The sequence below is a fragment of the Hetaerina americana genome, unplaced genomic scaffold, assembly GCF_022747635.1.
Source record: "Hetaerina americana unplaced genomic scaffold, ioHetAmer1.1.p SCAF_1, whole genome shotgun sequence".
Lineage (NCBI taxonomy): Eukaryota > Metazoa > Arthropoda > Insecta > Odonata > Calopterygidae > Hetaerina > Hetaerina americana.
In genome coordinates, this window is record NW_027286069.1 from 30927040 (window position 1) to 30943815 (window position 16776).

The following is a 16776-nucleotide window of genomic DNA, read 5'->3' on the forward strand; positions in this document are numbered from 1 at the left end:
CTCCATGGGCCTATTCTCTTTATATTTCTCATTATTGATGAATTTGCTGTACTTTTGTGGATGCTTTCAAATCAGATTATTGGAAATGTAATCGATTGTCTTTATTATCCAATTCAACCAAATTTTGATGTACTGTGAAATAAATATCTTAAATGCAGTCTGATTTTTATTTGCTGATGGTTGAAGCTACATCAACTTTCTTTTTCCATTCGAGATCCTCTAATAACATCAATAAACATTGTTAAAGCTTGACTACTGAAGGAATTTTGTATACTAAACTTTTATTCCATAATTGCATTTGTATATATGAACCAATATCTTTAAAGTATTTAGTTTTACTACCAGAATGAAAACATCACAGCTCAAATTAGGTTCACAAAAATTTTATTCTATAAACCTGAGATTTTTATGGACAATGTTGCTCATACTCATTACTCATACTGTTGCTCATTTTTTAATTTCATGCTTAATAATACACTTCAGCTTCTTAGGAATAACCAGACATATTTGGTATGCCTACATTTAGGGCTGCTTGTACCAGTTTATCTAAAATTTGGAGTACATACTTTTTAAAACCTGTTCAGTGAAATTGCCTTTTAAATATAGGTTTTTACTAAAGAAACAACAACATATTTCCCAAGGGTCAGATGTTAATTTTCCTGAGATATTATGCTAGTATATCTCATTTAATATAAGTAAGATTTTGTTGGCATTCAGAATGAAAAGTGAATGAGTATATAACTAGTGGTTTTTATGGGAGGCAACCAACAGCTAAGGTCGTTAGCGCCATTAGGGATGGAAAGGAAGGGTGGAGAGAAACCTGGCATCGGCATTAGCCTACCCTTGTCGAAAGGTGTCAAGGATTCCTTAGTTTAACATCCCATTCCCAGGACGTCATACTCACTCAAACTGCTCTCCACAAAGCACCTCAAACAGAAATCAGGATACCTCTGAAAATTTGTTTTGTCCAGGATTTGAACCCAGGCCCTCTCAGTGGGAAGCCCATATGTTAGTCACCGCACCGTCCTGATCCCCAAATGAGAGTTTAAGCATTTAAAAAATTAATGTGGCCTTTATGATGCATGCAAATATTCTGGCAATTATTTGATTCAATACTGTTTTAACAGTGGCAATGATGTAAAACTTTTATATACCTGATGGCCTACTTTTCCTTTTCTAAGGCCTTTAGAAAACAGAATGCTACAATTGTATTCCATTTTTATTAACATATTTTTCCTCAATTAAAAGATGAATGAGAGAAAATTTGCAACATTTGATCAATAAAATCACAAATGTTGAAACATAACATGATGCCAAATATCCGCATTAGGTAAGCTACATTTAGCTACCTTTAATTACTCAGACATAGGTGCACATCATTATAACGTTAAATGTTACTTAATTTTAAGTGGGACATTGCTAGGTTATGGTTTAGTACGAGACAAATGAAAGGAACCCTTAGCCTTCTCGCAGTCTATACATTTCAAATTTCTGAAATAGACTTCCATTTCTCCAAGTAACTTCTCGCCCACGACGGCTATTCTCCCTGCAGAACATGGATGTTTACTTCTTACTCTGTATAACTTGTTCTTTAAACTGAGACAAAAAAAATGCTTAAATACAAAAACTGAATTTTGAAACTTTAATAACATCATCATTTTCAGATTTATTACACAAATTTCACTATTTTGGTGTTATCTTTTTGTCATTACATTAGGTAGACTAGTTTACTTATTTGTAATGAATTCTCATTGAGCTTTTTTTGAATATTATGAAACAATGCAACTTCTTACAATGCATTGATCAATGCACGTGAAGCTATAAGTTATTTTTGGAAAGGGTCAAAGAATCTTTTAATAGAGAAAATCTTACTGGCCAGATTAAAATAGATTTAAAAGAATTATAGTAGTATTTTAGTAAATATATAGTAGGCAGACTGATATATAATAATAATAGGTACTCTACCAGTTAGGGTAGGTTTTGGATGGACACAACTACCAAAAAATATCGTCTCTAAAAAAAAATACAATGCAACATCCAACTATACAACAAGCCCCTCATCTCTCTATACTTCCTTCTTTCCATCCAAAATCCCTATCATATTTCTGCCCTTTCCTTGTTTTCCTAACATTCTCCCCTCTATCACCATCATCAACCTCCTATTGCCAATCAATATGCTTTGCATACATTTTTCCTGTGAAATTAGGATTTTTCCCAGTATTCCTCTCTCCTCCCTAACCATACCTAAAACCTCCTGATTTGTTTTTCTTTCAGCCCACTTAACCTTCTCCATACCCACTTTTCAAAAGCCTTCAATTGATGGTGATTATCCCGCTTCAATGACCATGTTTCCGCACTGTACACACCAGCACTCCACATCAAAGATTTAACAAGCCTTTCTCAACATCCTTATTCAACGTCCCTGTCATTAATTCTCTCCTCCATGTGAAAGCTTCTTTGCCAAATGCAATTCTTCTCCATGCAAGGTGTGATCAAAAAAAGACAGGACTGATTTTATAACTTGTTTATTTCAACGGATACAGCTTAATCGAACTTGTCGCCCTCAAAGTAGATGCCTTGGCTGACCACACACCTTTGCCAATGTTTCTCCCAACTCTCGAACCCTACCTGGTAAGCCGCCTTAGGGATCCTCTTCAGGTCTGCCGTACAATTAGTTTTAATGCCCGTTTAGTTTTAAGCAATACTTGCAACCCCTTGGTTAACTGACAAACTAGAGCTTAGTCATCAGCAAAACTAACTGATTTCACGAATTCTCCTTCAAATTTCATTCCTATCATCAGTTCTTCCCATGCCTCTTTAATTATTTCTTCCACATACATGTTAAACAGTACAGGTGATAATGGACAACCCTGCCTTATGCCTCTTCCTAACACTGCCCATCTGGACTCTCCGTTTCCCACTCGCAACTGAGCAGTCTGAGACAAATACAGGTAGTGAATTAGCCTCCTGTCTCTCCAATCTTTTCCTATTTTTTGCAATATACTCATTAGTTTTTCCCAATTCACTCTATCAAATGCCTTTTTGAAATCTACGAAACAAGCAAATACATGCTGATTGCATTCTATATTTCTCTCCATTAAAGATCTCATTACTGTATTTGCATTGCATGTGCCTCTCCCCTTCCTAAACACAAACTGATCATCCCCTGAGTTATCATATGCTCTGCTCTCCATCCATCCTCTTTCAATGATTCTGAGAACCAATTTAGCTGCATGTGAAATCAAACTTATTGTCTTGTAGTCCTCATATGATGAAACTTTAACATTTTCGGAATAGGAACTGACACTGATCTGACAAAGTCTTCTGATCAGATTCCTCCCTCCTAGATGCTACAAATCAGACCATATAGACTCTTCCTCCCACATTTTCCTATAACTTTTATTATTCCTGCAGGAATATTGTATAACTCCATGGCCTTATTTGATTTCATCTCCTTAAATGCCCTTTCTATCTCATCGTCGAGTATGCCTGGACCTAAGGTATCTTCCTCGTTGGCATGCTCTCTGTCTAACCTTGTTGGCCAAAGTTCTTTACAATACAGTTCTTCTATGAGGGTGGTCCCATAGTACCTGGCCTGACCTAGAGAGGGCGGTAGTTGTTTGAAAAATATCACTGTACTAGAAAGTATTCAATCTATAAAGCATATGTTTTAAGTTTGAAAACATTACGCTGTTTAGTATTGGCTTGGCAGCCATCGATAGTGAATGTTTTCAGTGAATTTATGAAAATGGAAAAAATTGGTCATTGCTATGTGATATAATACTTTTATTTGAAAGGCCTCAGCCCAACCAATATAAAAGCTAAACTGGATTCTACTCTAGGTGAGTCTGCTCCTTTGTTCACAACAGTAAAATATTGGGTAGTAGAGTTTAAGCGAGGCCGTACGAGCTGTCAAGACGGGCATCGCATTGGGCCACCAAATGAGGTGACAACTCCAGCAGCAGGGAAGAAAATCCACAAAGTGATACTGGATGATCATCAACTGAAAGTGTGCAAGCCAGCAGACAAAGTAGGCATTTCAAAAAGTGCAGTACATCACATATTAACTGAAACTTTGGACATGAGAAAGCTGTTTGCTAGATGGGTGCTGTGTTTGCTCACACTCAAGCAAAACCAGAGTCTTGAAGATGTTTCAATTGAGTGTTTAGCAAAGTTTCACAGCAACAAAGCAGAATTTTTACGCCTTGGATGAAACATGGGTCCATTACTTCACACCCAAGACAAAAGTATAATCAAAACGATGGATTCAAAAGGGAGAACCAGCTCCAAAGAAGGTGAAGACCGTTTCATCTGCAGGCAAGGTCATGGCGTCGTTTTTTTGGCATATGCGTGGGATAATTTTCATTGACTATCTTGAAAAAGGAAAAACTATCAACGACAACTATTATGCAAACTTATTGCAAAGTTTGAGCAAATAAATCAAGCAAAAGCAGCCGCATTTGGCTAAGAAGAAAGTGTTGTTTTATCAAAACAATGCACTAGCTCACAAATCCGTTATTGCAATAGCTAAAATTCATGAATTATAGTTTGAATTGCTACCTCATGCACCCAATTTGCCAGATTTAGCCCCCCCAGGATTATTTTCTGTTCGAAAACTTGAAAATAATGGCTCGGCGGTCAAAGGTTTTCCAACCCTGAAGAAGTGATGTTGGCAGTTGATGGCTATTTTGAGGAGCAAGACATTCTTCTTATAAAAAGGGTATCGAACTTTCTGAACATTGCTAGGAAAAGTCTATAGAGCTGAAAGGAGATGTCAAAAAATAAATAAATTTTTTTCCAAAATTTTTGTTTTCTTTGTTGGGTCGGGTACTTCTGGGATTACCCTCATATACATTCATTCCATCTCTTTTAGATCTCTTCTGTTTCAACTATTACTTCACTCAACTCATCTCTAACTATTGACAAATATTTTCCCTTCTTATTTCCTGGTAATACTTTCTTGTATAGTGCACCAATTTTGCCCTTCCACTGAAAACTTTCCATATACTCGCACTGCATCTTCCACCATACTTCTTTACTCTTTTTTAACCATCTCAATTTATTAGTTACTCTTTTTGTACTTCCTTCTACCTAAATCTGTTAATATTCTTCCATTTCCTTCTCTCATCTATCTTTCTAACCATCTCAACTGTAAACCATGGTTTCCTTTTCTGATTAACAGTTCCTATAGTTTCTTTCTTTTCAACATCGCTTTTTTGATATATTACCATTGTTTTAATATATAACCAAAGTAAAACTGACTGATATATGTTAACCACATTGTTGAGAATAGAGGTATCCCAGTCATGAGCCTATTTAGTGACATTATGTCTATAAATGACACAAAAAGCTGAATACATATGCTAGTTATAAGAAAATTAGGTAGGCACAATTGACAACATGGAAGGATATATAGTGTAGCCTAAAGCCTATCAAGATTAATATGACTTTTGTCTTTTGTCCAATAATGACACCCCTACACAATACTAAAAAATGCAGTTAATAAGAATAATGACCATTCGATCAGTTAACTATGATCACCCTCAAAAAATTAATATTATTCATCCTTAATTAAAACTCTTCCTTTTCAATAGCTTTTAGTTGAGTTATTTTCCATCATAATTATTTTGAATAGCCTTCTTTAAATTCTAATTGGTATTAACTACCACCTCAAGAAGTAATGGTGCCCTGTGCAAGAAAATTTGCTAATAGCCATCCTTTTACAATAGTTAAATAACAATATTAAATTTCACTTTTGCACAGTGCAGTACCCATAAGTTAGAAATTTCCCTAATCTAGTTCTTTATAATGACTCACAATCAGTTAGCAAATATTGACAAAAATGAAAATTGGACTTATTATGAATTCATGCCCTCAAATATCAATAAACCATTTAACATGAATTATTTAGGTTATACTACCACTAAGCGCGAAATTTGGGAGTAGATTCTAAAAATCCAGGCTGAATACATGCACAAACACCATTCAATTTCAGCTCAAAAGACTGAATGGAGAAACTGCTCTGAAATAAGGCTAGGAAATCTAGGACACTGTCTAACATGTCATACTATACAAAAATTGAGTAAAAAAGAACGTATGCACCACACAGATACCTCTAGAACACTAATGAAAGACGCATTAACTAGTAACAAAATGATTTTAATATATTATACATTTATTACAAATTTAACCAGACATTTGGAAATATTAACAACAAAGAAATTTAGTACCTCCTAACGAGCCGGGACTAGTATGTATAAAAAAATAAGGAGTATAAAAATAATTTTCAGGATTTTTCCATACAAGTGGAAAGATTCTGAAGACATTCATTCTGGAACACATGTACTTATTTCAACACTATATTAGTACTTGGAACCACACGGGAAAATATCCGCTAGGGTCCCACAAAAATAGGATTCAAATATCACTAACTGAAATATGTTCATGTTGTCCCGAACACAATTACATGAAAACGTTTATCATTATAATTGACATTCCACCATCCAAAGGTGGTTCGCCATACATAACTTATGAACTCACAACTGCCATAGTTCATGTTTACTGGTGTTTCACGGCAGTAACTTATGATGTCTCCATTCACAAGCATTTTCATTCTGACAGAAAAGTTGCAGATAGCCGAACAACTTCATGTCTTCTTGGGCCGTATCAACCTCATACCTCTTAGTAAGCAGAAATACGCAATTTATGTGGTATTAGTAGAGAGTGACACTGAAAGGCAAGAAATTTTGATATGCAACGTCAATCACATCGCAATTAATAGCATCGTGCACATTTGGGGTAATTACAGACTGAGCTGATGAATAATCTTTCTACACTAGAAATATCAACAAACAAAAATACCATATTCACAAGACCATTCTTCAACTTTTCCTTTCAAATTTCACTCCTCTTCTCGAATGCACCCCTCAACAAGCTCTCTCAAATTAGGGTTCTCCATTGCAGCGGCAATTCTCTCTTTATCGTTAATTTGTTTGTTAACTGAAAACAACAAAATGAAATAATACAGGTACTAACTCCTTCGGATTCTACACTAATTCTACAAGACCCAATACGCACTTTCGTCCTCGGTGGAATGTGCCCCTTTCTTTATATAAATATCAAGTTTATATCTTTCAGTTAGATTCCTGAGTAGTTTCACCCTAATGCAAAGGCCAATTAACGTTGCCAATGAGCAATGTGGAACCGTAGGATTAAATTCAATCCTTACGTAAACTGCATTGCTGTCCATTAACTTCGAAATCTTAAAAAAAATTATCAACGAAAAATTACTCCAGAGGAATACCGAGTTTATCAATTGTATATTGTCAATTCATGAAAGCACTTACCTGGACACAATCTTCACTGACGACATGCAAGTCTTCAAGCGTGGCTGGCTTTTCGGGATCGCGGATATTTCTGATGAAATCTGGTAGCGGGAAAAAGTGTCCCAAGACACCAAGAATTTCAATAAAGGCAACATTTTAAGTAGTCACATTTATTGCTTAACCATTAATCATGATGAGAGCCTACCATAAATTGAATCCTTCAGATCTGTCAGCTGACTATCATTTTCAGCATTCAGAACTCCTGGGACCGTAGCTTCACTTATTGACTCTGACCCTAAACCACTAATGATACTTTTAGATTTTTTAAAGAAAGACAGAAACATTTTCTAGCGGCTGGTAGTTACAGCTATTAACCTTTAAACATGCCACGGCTTTAATTGCTCAATTGTTCCTCTATATTAGATTGGCGCTATATTCAAACACTTAAAAGGCCAAGTTGGCTTTTCCAGGGCGCTGTAAGAAACTATGAACGAAGATTTTAAACTTCTCGGGACAGAGAGAGGAGAATAAAAACCCGAAAAAGACACCTCTTATCACTGGAAAGTCTTACCTGGTTTGCTTAACTCAAATCCTGAAAATACAAACCTTCCCGTAAGGGCTGCCATCATTCTTCCGGATTAAATCTATGAAATTCATATAGCATTTAAAGCAAAAGAAGGGATGTTTAATTTAGGAATAACTACGAACACACTTGATTAACCGATTTATTTAACTTCTTTATAACATGGTGCCCCAGTCACTTTCTGGGAAAATATCACCACAGATATAATTATTACATGTACGTATGCTGTGAAGTAATACAGCACAGTTTGCAAATGGAATAACAAGAACCAACAAACGAAAACTCAACATCTTTACAAAATAAACTATTACAAAATAAACATATTGGCACACATGAATTCTTGAGCTTGAACACGAAAAAAATGCAGCTTATGAAAAATCCTTTCAAATCTTACATTAATGGGCACTGGAATCAACGGAGCTTATTTCATTGTCTCCAGGAGGAGGTGGGCTACATTCGCTCTGAGTTGAAGTCACAATTTTGCTAGGAGTACTGGAGGTTGTATCTAAAGTGGAGTCTGAGGGTGCATCCCCAGCTCCAATTTCCCCAATGGACCCTATTGATACATCTCCATTTTCCATTCCATTTTTTTTGCTCTTTGATTCACTCTTCACGCGAGCCCTTCTACCTAAACTCTCTCTTCGGCCAGGAGTCCTAGCTACTTTCTCTTGGGGAAGTGATTTAGGATAATCCTCGGGCGCAAAGTGCTCCATCAAAATTCTAACAAGGTCGTCCAAGTCTTTTACTTTAGCCTGGGTAGCTTCCATCACCAATTTTTTAACACCTTCTGCGCCACATTTCTCGTATGCCTCTTGTGTAGAGTTATAGTTTAAGCCTGCTTCAACAAGAATGGAACGGAGATTGAATGCGCGCTGTCGTTCCCTACTGTTTCGGCTTAGCATGGTCGCGAACACCGGGCGAAATGAATCTTGGCGAACGACCGTGGCTCTTAAAGTTACAAGTGCATTTTCTTCAACAGAGACAGGCGTTGTGAACTTACGCAGTGCATCTATTACCATTCCTAGGTCCTCCGGGCCATGGTCCTCCTCTTTAAGGGTTTCAGAGTTTTCCATTCCCGTGACATTTACGGCCACTTCGTAAATTGCTTGTGCTCGATTATGCGCGTGATCTAACTCTTGCTCATCGCGATGTAAAAGAATTCGGGATAGCGTGCGGAGAGAAAAGTAACGCACCGTCTTAGCACAGCGATTCTCGGCAAAAGCATAGCCATCTGCAAATCCAACTACTACGCTACGAAAAGCATCCATTAAATTGTATTTCCCTAGAGCTTCAAGAAGCAGAGGCGTTGTGATTTTCCTATTTTCATGTTTAAGCAGAATGACCCCATCTTTGGTACCTTTTTGGTCTTCCAACCACTGGATGAAATCTGTGAGGGCTGATACCTCACTCTTGGTTTTCAATACTTTCCCCCTTTTGATGTCCTTCAGCATTCGAAAACGCCCAATCGTAATGATACGAATGTTATGACGACGTCGAGCAGCTTGAGTCAGGTCCCGATAGGGCATCACGTATTGGGAAAAAGACGATGTGGGTGTGTATGCTCCTATCTGGCATATCTCGTCCACCAGCCTGCTACCTGTGGTGTCCAAATCCCAGGAAACAAGACAGTAGTTTCCATGAGGAATACCGCTGTTTTCCGCAACTCCATCAGTCTCGTCGACAGTATTGGACGATACCATGTTATCCTGAAAAAGTACCACAAAGAACTGAAAATTAGGCACTATCGTCAAAAATATTAAAATTATCAAGCATAGAGAATTAGGCTCAACACAAAATGAACAATCATTTGGTATGCCACAATGGTAATATTATGAGAAAAAGAAAACTTGCGGAAGAGAAATCACCACCATACCCGGGTGTTGATGTAATGACTGGTAGTTAACCCAGATGAACGTATACCTTATGAATACATCACAGATATTTACCTGGAAAACTGAAAAGATTTAATTCATGCAGAGAATCGAATATCTGAACAAATATTTTGTCACACAGACTGAATGGCACTGATCAAAGGGCACTATTGAGTATTCTAGCCTATTCTGGACGTTAAAACTTACTAAAGGTATTTCTTCTAGCCGAGTGATTTATTCAATCAGTGCATTTAAAGATAAAATGACCCACAAGGCAGAATCTTGATCTTAAATGCTAACATTGCAACTTATCGCTGCGGTTACATCCCAAGTCAACTTTCCTGCCCCCAAGAGATACTAGCAAGGAAGCAAAACAGCTAAATATGACCTTTGCCCCTTCTTCACTTTCCTGTGTTATGCCGAGATTGAGTAGAATGTTACTATGTGCATTACGGCTCGAAATTGCAATTGCATGATTAATTCACAAACGAAACTACCTGTATACTGTACAGAAATATCATTACCTGACAATATCAAGACGATGGCATGCTTTAAATAATGCTGTTATGTATAGAATGGATTGATTAGCAGCCAAGAAAAGCGTACCTAGTGCTCCTCTCCGCGGCAAAACGTTTCTCAGCTAAATTCCCTTTCGAATTGCACACGTAATCTTGTTTCTTAAGGCCATACTCTCTTTCGTTTATCACACTCACCTGATTCTCAAGGTTGTTCCCGCGGAGACGACGGGTAGAGGAATTGCGTCCACTACACACGTTCGATTACGAATTACCTTACTTGTCGCCGGCAAACCTTTGTACACTGCGCGGTGCGACGCAAGGTAACGTCACCGTGGTCTTCAACTTGACGTGGTTGACAAAGAAGCCTGTAGCTGTCGCCAGTTATCAAGGATCCCATGCCACTGATCATACCGCGATAATCGTTTCACATTCTAAAGAAGTTTCGTTTCCGACTAAAGTAATTATCCGTTTTGCTGGCGTAAGGATTACTATAGCAAACTAATTTAAACGAAAAGGGAGCTAACTATCGCTTTTATTGTAAGCAAAACGAAGCAAGTTACGTTTTCTCGGGAATGAACTCATGCCGTCGTCAAAAAGAGTAAAGCTACCGCTACAAAAAGGTTAATAACTATAAAACTGCTGAAATATTCTTACCATAATCCTTATTTGAGGGCTTTCCATTGGTTGTATCACTTTGTAAGAAGGTAATGTTCACACGAGAATAAATGAAGATGTAACTTCTAGCCTTTCTGTACATCAGTCCAAACAGCTCACACGGTTGCACTAAGTGGTCATCCTAGACATTTCTCGGACGGGTATCCATATCGATCTATCATTTCGCGAGTCTTTATCACTTCGATTAATTAACGTACCTATGTATATAATAAATACATTGCAAACAAATTTGTGAAAAGGAAGTAAGTTATATTTTAATTTCTGTGGTATTTTTGAGCGTAAATGCCATGACATCACCTAAGATATTCGTAATCCTGAGCGTGAAACTTCATTTGTTATGAAATAGTATCCATGCATCGTGTCATCTCAATCCTTTAGGTCGATCAGAATGTTTACAATTATCAATAATAAGTGTCGTTGAAAACCTTGGCCTTGTCATAGGTGAAGTAAAGATGTTCTTGAAAAGTAAGTAAATTAATCATTTTGTTAATGATGATTAAATTATCCATGTCTGTTATTCTTTTTTTCAATTATGCATAATGTTAAATTCTTTGTTGATTATTGTCCGGGTTGTGATACTTGACAAGGGACTAAATATTTCTCAGAGCTATGTCTTTACAATAAAGTTTCAAAGCGTCTATAAAACATATTTTTGTTAAAGTCGAGGGTGAGCAATCTTGTCATCATTAACCTGTGAAAAATTTACCATGATTGTGTTATTCCACATTTTTTCACCTTTCAATTTTCTTAAACATAGGCTATTAGGTAAATTGCTGCACTACATAGCAAATTTTGGATCTTATTCTAACAATTACTTCACATTTTTGTTATAATTGTAAAAAGTAACCTTTATATGAACATTGATGTAGGATACGTCTCATAAATTTTTATCAATTTTCATGAATCTATTATTTACTGAAGTGGTAAATGTCGTGCAATGTTGCTTAATGAATATTCCTCTTATATTGTTGTTTTAATCGGCATTGGCTAGTTTAGAAACTGGCAAAGAAGCAGGGTTTGGTGAACATTTTTTCTTCTATCTATCGTGAAACGGACTTACGAAAACGTTGCTTAATATCACTTATCCCAATTTTGATTCCGTTTTCGAAAACATTTAAAGGTGCTTCACTAAACTTAAGTTACGCAAAGTAATTTATGAACTTTTTCTTTATTTTTTTCATATTACTGCGTAGATCCATGTGCCTACTTGTTCGAAGAAATTATGTAGAGTCGTCATGTGAAGAAAGAGAATTGACATCCCGCCCATGACTCGTAAGTACCTAATGCGCAGCTAGAATTAGGGAACTGGAATCGCTGTTTTTCCCATTCTGAGTGTTTTTTAGGATCGTTTTAATATCGAATGACTCTTTATGTTTTCCTGTCCTTCGTAGGATTTACTGGTAATTTATGCCGAAATTCTTGTTCCCCCCTTTTCCTGTATCGCATTTCAAAATGAGTAGTATGGCGAGTAGTTACCTTCTATCCACATTTATCTGTCTTCGTGTTTGTGCTACATACATCCGGACTGCGGTTTGCATACTAAATCTTAGGAAGAGACATGCGTTTGAAAAAATCGGCTCTATACGTTTTTGTTCATTGCTATTTCTTACGGGTTGAAGATTCTACTCCGCAGTAATCAACCTAAGGTTGCTTTGATAGGCGAGGGTGGATACCACCAAATATTAAGCTCAGCACCGAGTATAGTCCACACGTCATGGTCGGGTGGGCAGTATCGCTCCCTGTGCCACAGGTGGCTTCCGAAGAAGATCTGGCTATCAGATCTGGAATTTTGGGATGCCCAGAGGCGTCCCTGAGAATCGAACCTGTGCAAAAAATCTACTCGGTCAGTAGCTTGCCTCTCTACCTACTGGACTACCACAGGGTTGAAAACTATACTTCATAATATATAGCATTCTTCATAAAAAATCTACTAATACAAATAATTCATACCTAATTTAAAAAGATCCATTTCTGATAATTTATTGCGTATTTTTTTGGCCCTAAGTTGCAATCTCGATCAATAACTTATAATTTTGGCAGTTTTCTGCGTGTACAACTATTTATCAAAAGGGGTTATGAGAAGTGAAAGAAATTGAATCCAATAAAGCTTAATTGTGCTGTGGATGCATGTATGTGCACGATGGAGAACACTGGATGAAAAAGTAACAAAGTTATGGGAACAAGTGAATACATAAATATGCATGAACGTAATTGGATGATTTATGTTCCTTTTGTCAAGCCTGCCACAAGAGTCAGTTCGGTGACACGACGGCCTGCCAACTTAGAAAAAGTAATGCAGACTCGTGTAACTGTAATATTCTAGCATAAACGCAATACCTGGTACTCATCCTCGAGCACAGATACTATGCTTGTCCCCATGTAGTTACAAGCTAGATGGTGACACTTAAGCTTAGCCGCTAGCTCACCTAAAAATCGGTATCTACCTCTAATACTCATCGTCAATTTCACCTTTCATGTCCTTGCAACTCACCACATCTTCAACGGCTTGCTACACTGCTATTTAAACCTCATTTCTATGCTAAAGACGTTTTCTTGAAATGATGACTTTCACTTATCACAGCTAGGATAATTCTAATTCACTGTAATTCAAAAATGAAGTCTTAGACAATGACGTACAATCTTTGTGTGGGTGCGGCGGCACTTCCTATACTGGCAGGGCGCGGAATGAAGATGTAGAGTGGGGGTGGGGTCTGATTCTGATTGAGAGAAGCGGAAGGATGCAGGGGAGTGAGAGGAGTTTCAATGGTACCTTGTAAATTTTCATCTTCAGAAATTTGATAAATTTAGTGAAATTCACCACAAAAATATTAACATGGTGCTACTGGTTTCATCATATACTTGGAAGTGACGTCTTCAGACGCCTGATGTCATCTATGTGATCTGAAGATGTCACCCTATATCATATGTGTGATGAAACCGGTAGTACAGTTTTAATAATTTTTAAATGAATTTTATAATTTTTATCTTATTCTTCAGGGCGAGAGGAATGTTATTTCACCCCACCCCAAGTAACTACAACGCCAAAACGATGTAAGCATTTTAACGGCAAAGCTGTCACTACGAGGAGAGGGAGCGCTGCAACCACTGATAATTTAGATTGTACGCTGCGAGTCCGAAAGGACATAAATGACCCCGCATTCCGTCCTTGAAAACTAACTGTGGCATTTAAAATTCAACTTAAAACAAGCACGTATGGTTATTCCGTAAATATAGCTCAAGGGAACGTGATATTTCGAAATTTCACAGCTCGCTTATAGCGTATGTATAATATTTAAAAAAGTTATCGATCGAGGATGGGAATTGATCCTTCATGCTGAACTGGCGTCCCGGGAATCGCTCATGAGAGAATTATCATTTGATTAGTTTCGTGAGTTATTCAGTGGCAACAAGAATTGTAAATAAGAAATTTGCGTGCGGTCATTGCACTTACTTTGAAATAGACTGGAGAAACTATTTCACGAGATACTCGCATTTCTCAGTAGAGCACCTATGAAATTAAAACAGTGTAAGCGTCTCGTTCGGATGTGCGGCAACAGTACATTCAGTAAATTTTAATAAGCTCCGTTAATGATATGTTTTAGTTAACTTACGAATACCCCTATTGCAAAATTTTTCAGCATTGCACAAAAAAGTGCCCTGCTACTTCCTAGAAATTGTTTGCCAATTCACGAAAGGTCTTAGTGTATTGACGCCGGACTCAGTAAAATATACTTCAAATTTAAATGTAATTAATATTTAATAATATTTCCTCTGTTTTCCTCAATTGGTAGTTCCCGTATGCATTAAGTCTTTTGAATAATAGTCGCCTGAAGACTTTGAAATGATGCCGTCTAAATTATTCTATATATTCTATTTTTTATAATATATTTAAAATTCTATATAATTCATTTTCTCAGTCATTACAACAGCAAAATCGTTAAATGACAAAAAATGATTCTAGCGTAGCAGCCAAGCTATAACTGACCGCCGTTGATTAGAAAAGAACTTTTTTAAACATGCTCATACTCTGCTTATAGAGTACCCTATATATTGCCTTAAGACTTCCTGATCCTTTAAAATATTTCAGAAATGGAATTAGCCTAATTAGATTTTTTATAATGAACTCTCAAGCAGCTTATGACAATGAACTGAGAATTTTATATTTTCTATACTTTCATGCTGCTCAAGCAACACCATAGTACTAGTGCTGATACAATACGCGTCATAATTTACTTTCGAAATTGCTAATACAATTGAAAAATATCTAATTACATGCTTGTATTGACGTTATAGTACCACTACGAATTGACAGTATTTTATTATCCCCCCTTTATATGTCAATTGTGGTTTTGTTTCCAGGAAGCCATTACTAATTAGATACAATGAATAACTGAAATAATATTCAATATTCTTACCTTCGTTTACTTGAGGTTTCCAGGGATTCTCTTGGGTTTTCCCAGTTTTGGATAATTTTCTAGATATTTTCCGATCCACTCGAAAGAACTCCAGAATTGTTGTTGCATAAATAAATTATTTACAAACTGACTCGTGGTAACTGGGACCGTTTACGACAATGGAAAATGACAAGTTTATGCTTCGGAGTGAACGAGGCTAGTCCTCCGGGGCCTCTTTTGTTTTCGTTCATTGTACGTAACAGGAAGGTTAATCCTTGGCTCCACGAAAACAACCTTGATAACTTTGGACGATTAGCTGAAATACGTTCAGTTGAACTTACTGATGTGATAAATGATTCCTTTTTATACAGTGTCCACTAATTCTACGATAGAAAGATACATTTAAAATATCGGTTATAGCCTTATAAGAGGATGTTATCACATAAACTTTGTTATTTTAAATATATTTATATTGAACAATTGGAAAACTTTCAGTGGGAAGCATCGGAGGAGAATGTGCTATCACCGATACTTTCTCTTCATATACATCCTTCCCTGATAGCCGCGAAAAGGATATGTGGCATCGGTTTTAAATCACCAGCCAGTGGAGTATTTATTGATTGATTGTTTTGCATCATGTTTTCTTTCGTTGTGACCTAGAATTGTGAGAGGGAAAAATGATTGCTGGTAGATACAGGTTCTTCAGCCAGTTTTCCTCAACTTCTCCTGGTATCGCTTACCCTGACATTTTACTGTGCGTGATTTTGGACGGAGTATGTTAGACAGAGCGTAATTTTGAATTACTTTCTACCTACCTATATTGAATATCAATCTGCATATACATACATATTTCTATTTAACTGTACATTTCCGTGCCTATACATTTCTATATTGAGGATGGAGTATGGTTCGTGATTTTTCATGGTGAATTGTTAAGTAGTGTGTAATATTCCTACTTCGTATTTGCTTTGATAATCCTTGTTGATAGCAGCTTGGTTTTGATATACTATTGATTGTGAATCTGTTGTTAATGAGATGTTATTATTTTGTGATCGAGATAAGTATTGAATTATCTCCTGTACTTGTATTACTTACTTTTATTTGTTTTTACTATTTTGTGAAAATAACAGCGTAGCTTAAATTGTATGATTGAGATTTTGTGGTGATGAATGTGAATATGTGCCTTTTGGTATATATCTATCTAAATGGTACTCTGCAAGCCAGCACAGGATAGGGATGTTGGACGGGATGAAGGGAGGAAGAAAGTACTCAGAGCTGAAGAGGGACCTGATGTAAAGTAGGATGTTTTGTTTTGCTAGGGGCCACAAATTATTTAATTAGTAATTACGTCAATCCAAAAACCTACCTTAACCGGTAGATTACCTAATAATAATAATATGTATAGGCAAT

At 36.7% G+C, this 16776-nt stretch overlaps 2 protein-coding genes across 7 annotated transcripts; both read right to left on the reverse strand.

Annotated features, from left to right (window-relative positions):
- Positions 1 to 6196: 6196 nt before the first annotated feature.
- Positions 6197 to 7705, reverse strand: galla-1 (cytosolic iron-sulfur assembly component galla-1). Its single transcript, XM_071599389.1, has 5 exons — positions 7531 to 7705; positions 7347 to 7426; positions 7078 to 7261; positions 6862 to 6999; positions 6197 to 6729 (listed from the first exon to the last, which is right to left on the reverse strand). The coding sequence occupies exons 1-4, from the start codon at positions 7667 to 7669 to the stop codon at positions 6902 to 6904; spliced, it is 501 nt and encodes a 166-aa protein (XP_071455490.1). The 5' UTR covers positions 7670 to 7705; the 3' UTR covers positions 6197 to 6729; positions 6862 to 6901.
- A 353-nt stretch (positions 7706 to 8058) lies between these two features.
- exu (maternal protein exuperantia) lies at positions 8059 to 11065 on the reverse strand. 6 transcript variants are annotated; one of them, XM_071599401.1, is made up of 2 exons: positions 10952 to 11065; positions 8059 to 9614 (listed from the first exon to the last, which is right to left on the reverse strand). In XM_071599401.1, the coding sequence occupies exons 1-2, from the start codon at positions 10976 to 10978 to the stop codon at positions 8304 to 8306; spliced, it is 1338 nt and encodes a 445-aa protein (XP_071455502.1). In that variant the 5' UTR covers positions 10979 to 11065; the 3' UTR covers positions 8059 to 8303. The 6 variants fall into 6 exon arrangements, with proteins under 6 accessions (XP_071455502.1, XP_071455512.1, XP_071455541.1 ...); XM_071599411.1 differs by lacking the exon at positions 10952 to 11065 and adding an exon at positions 10493 to 10558; XM_071599440.1 differs by lacking the exon at positions 10952 to 11065 and adding an exon at positions 10386 to 10417.
- Positions 11066 to 16776: the final 5711 nt, after the last annotated feature.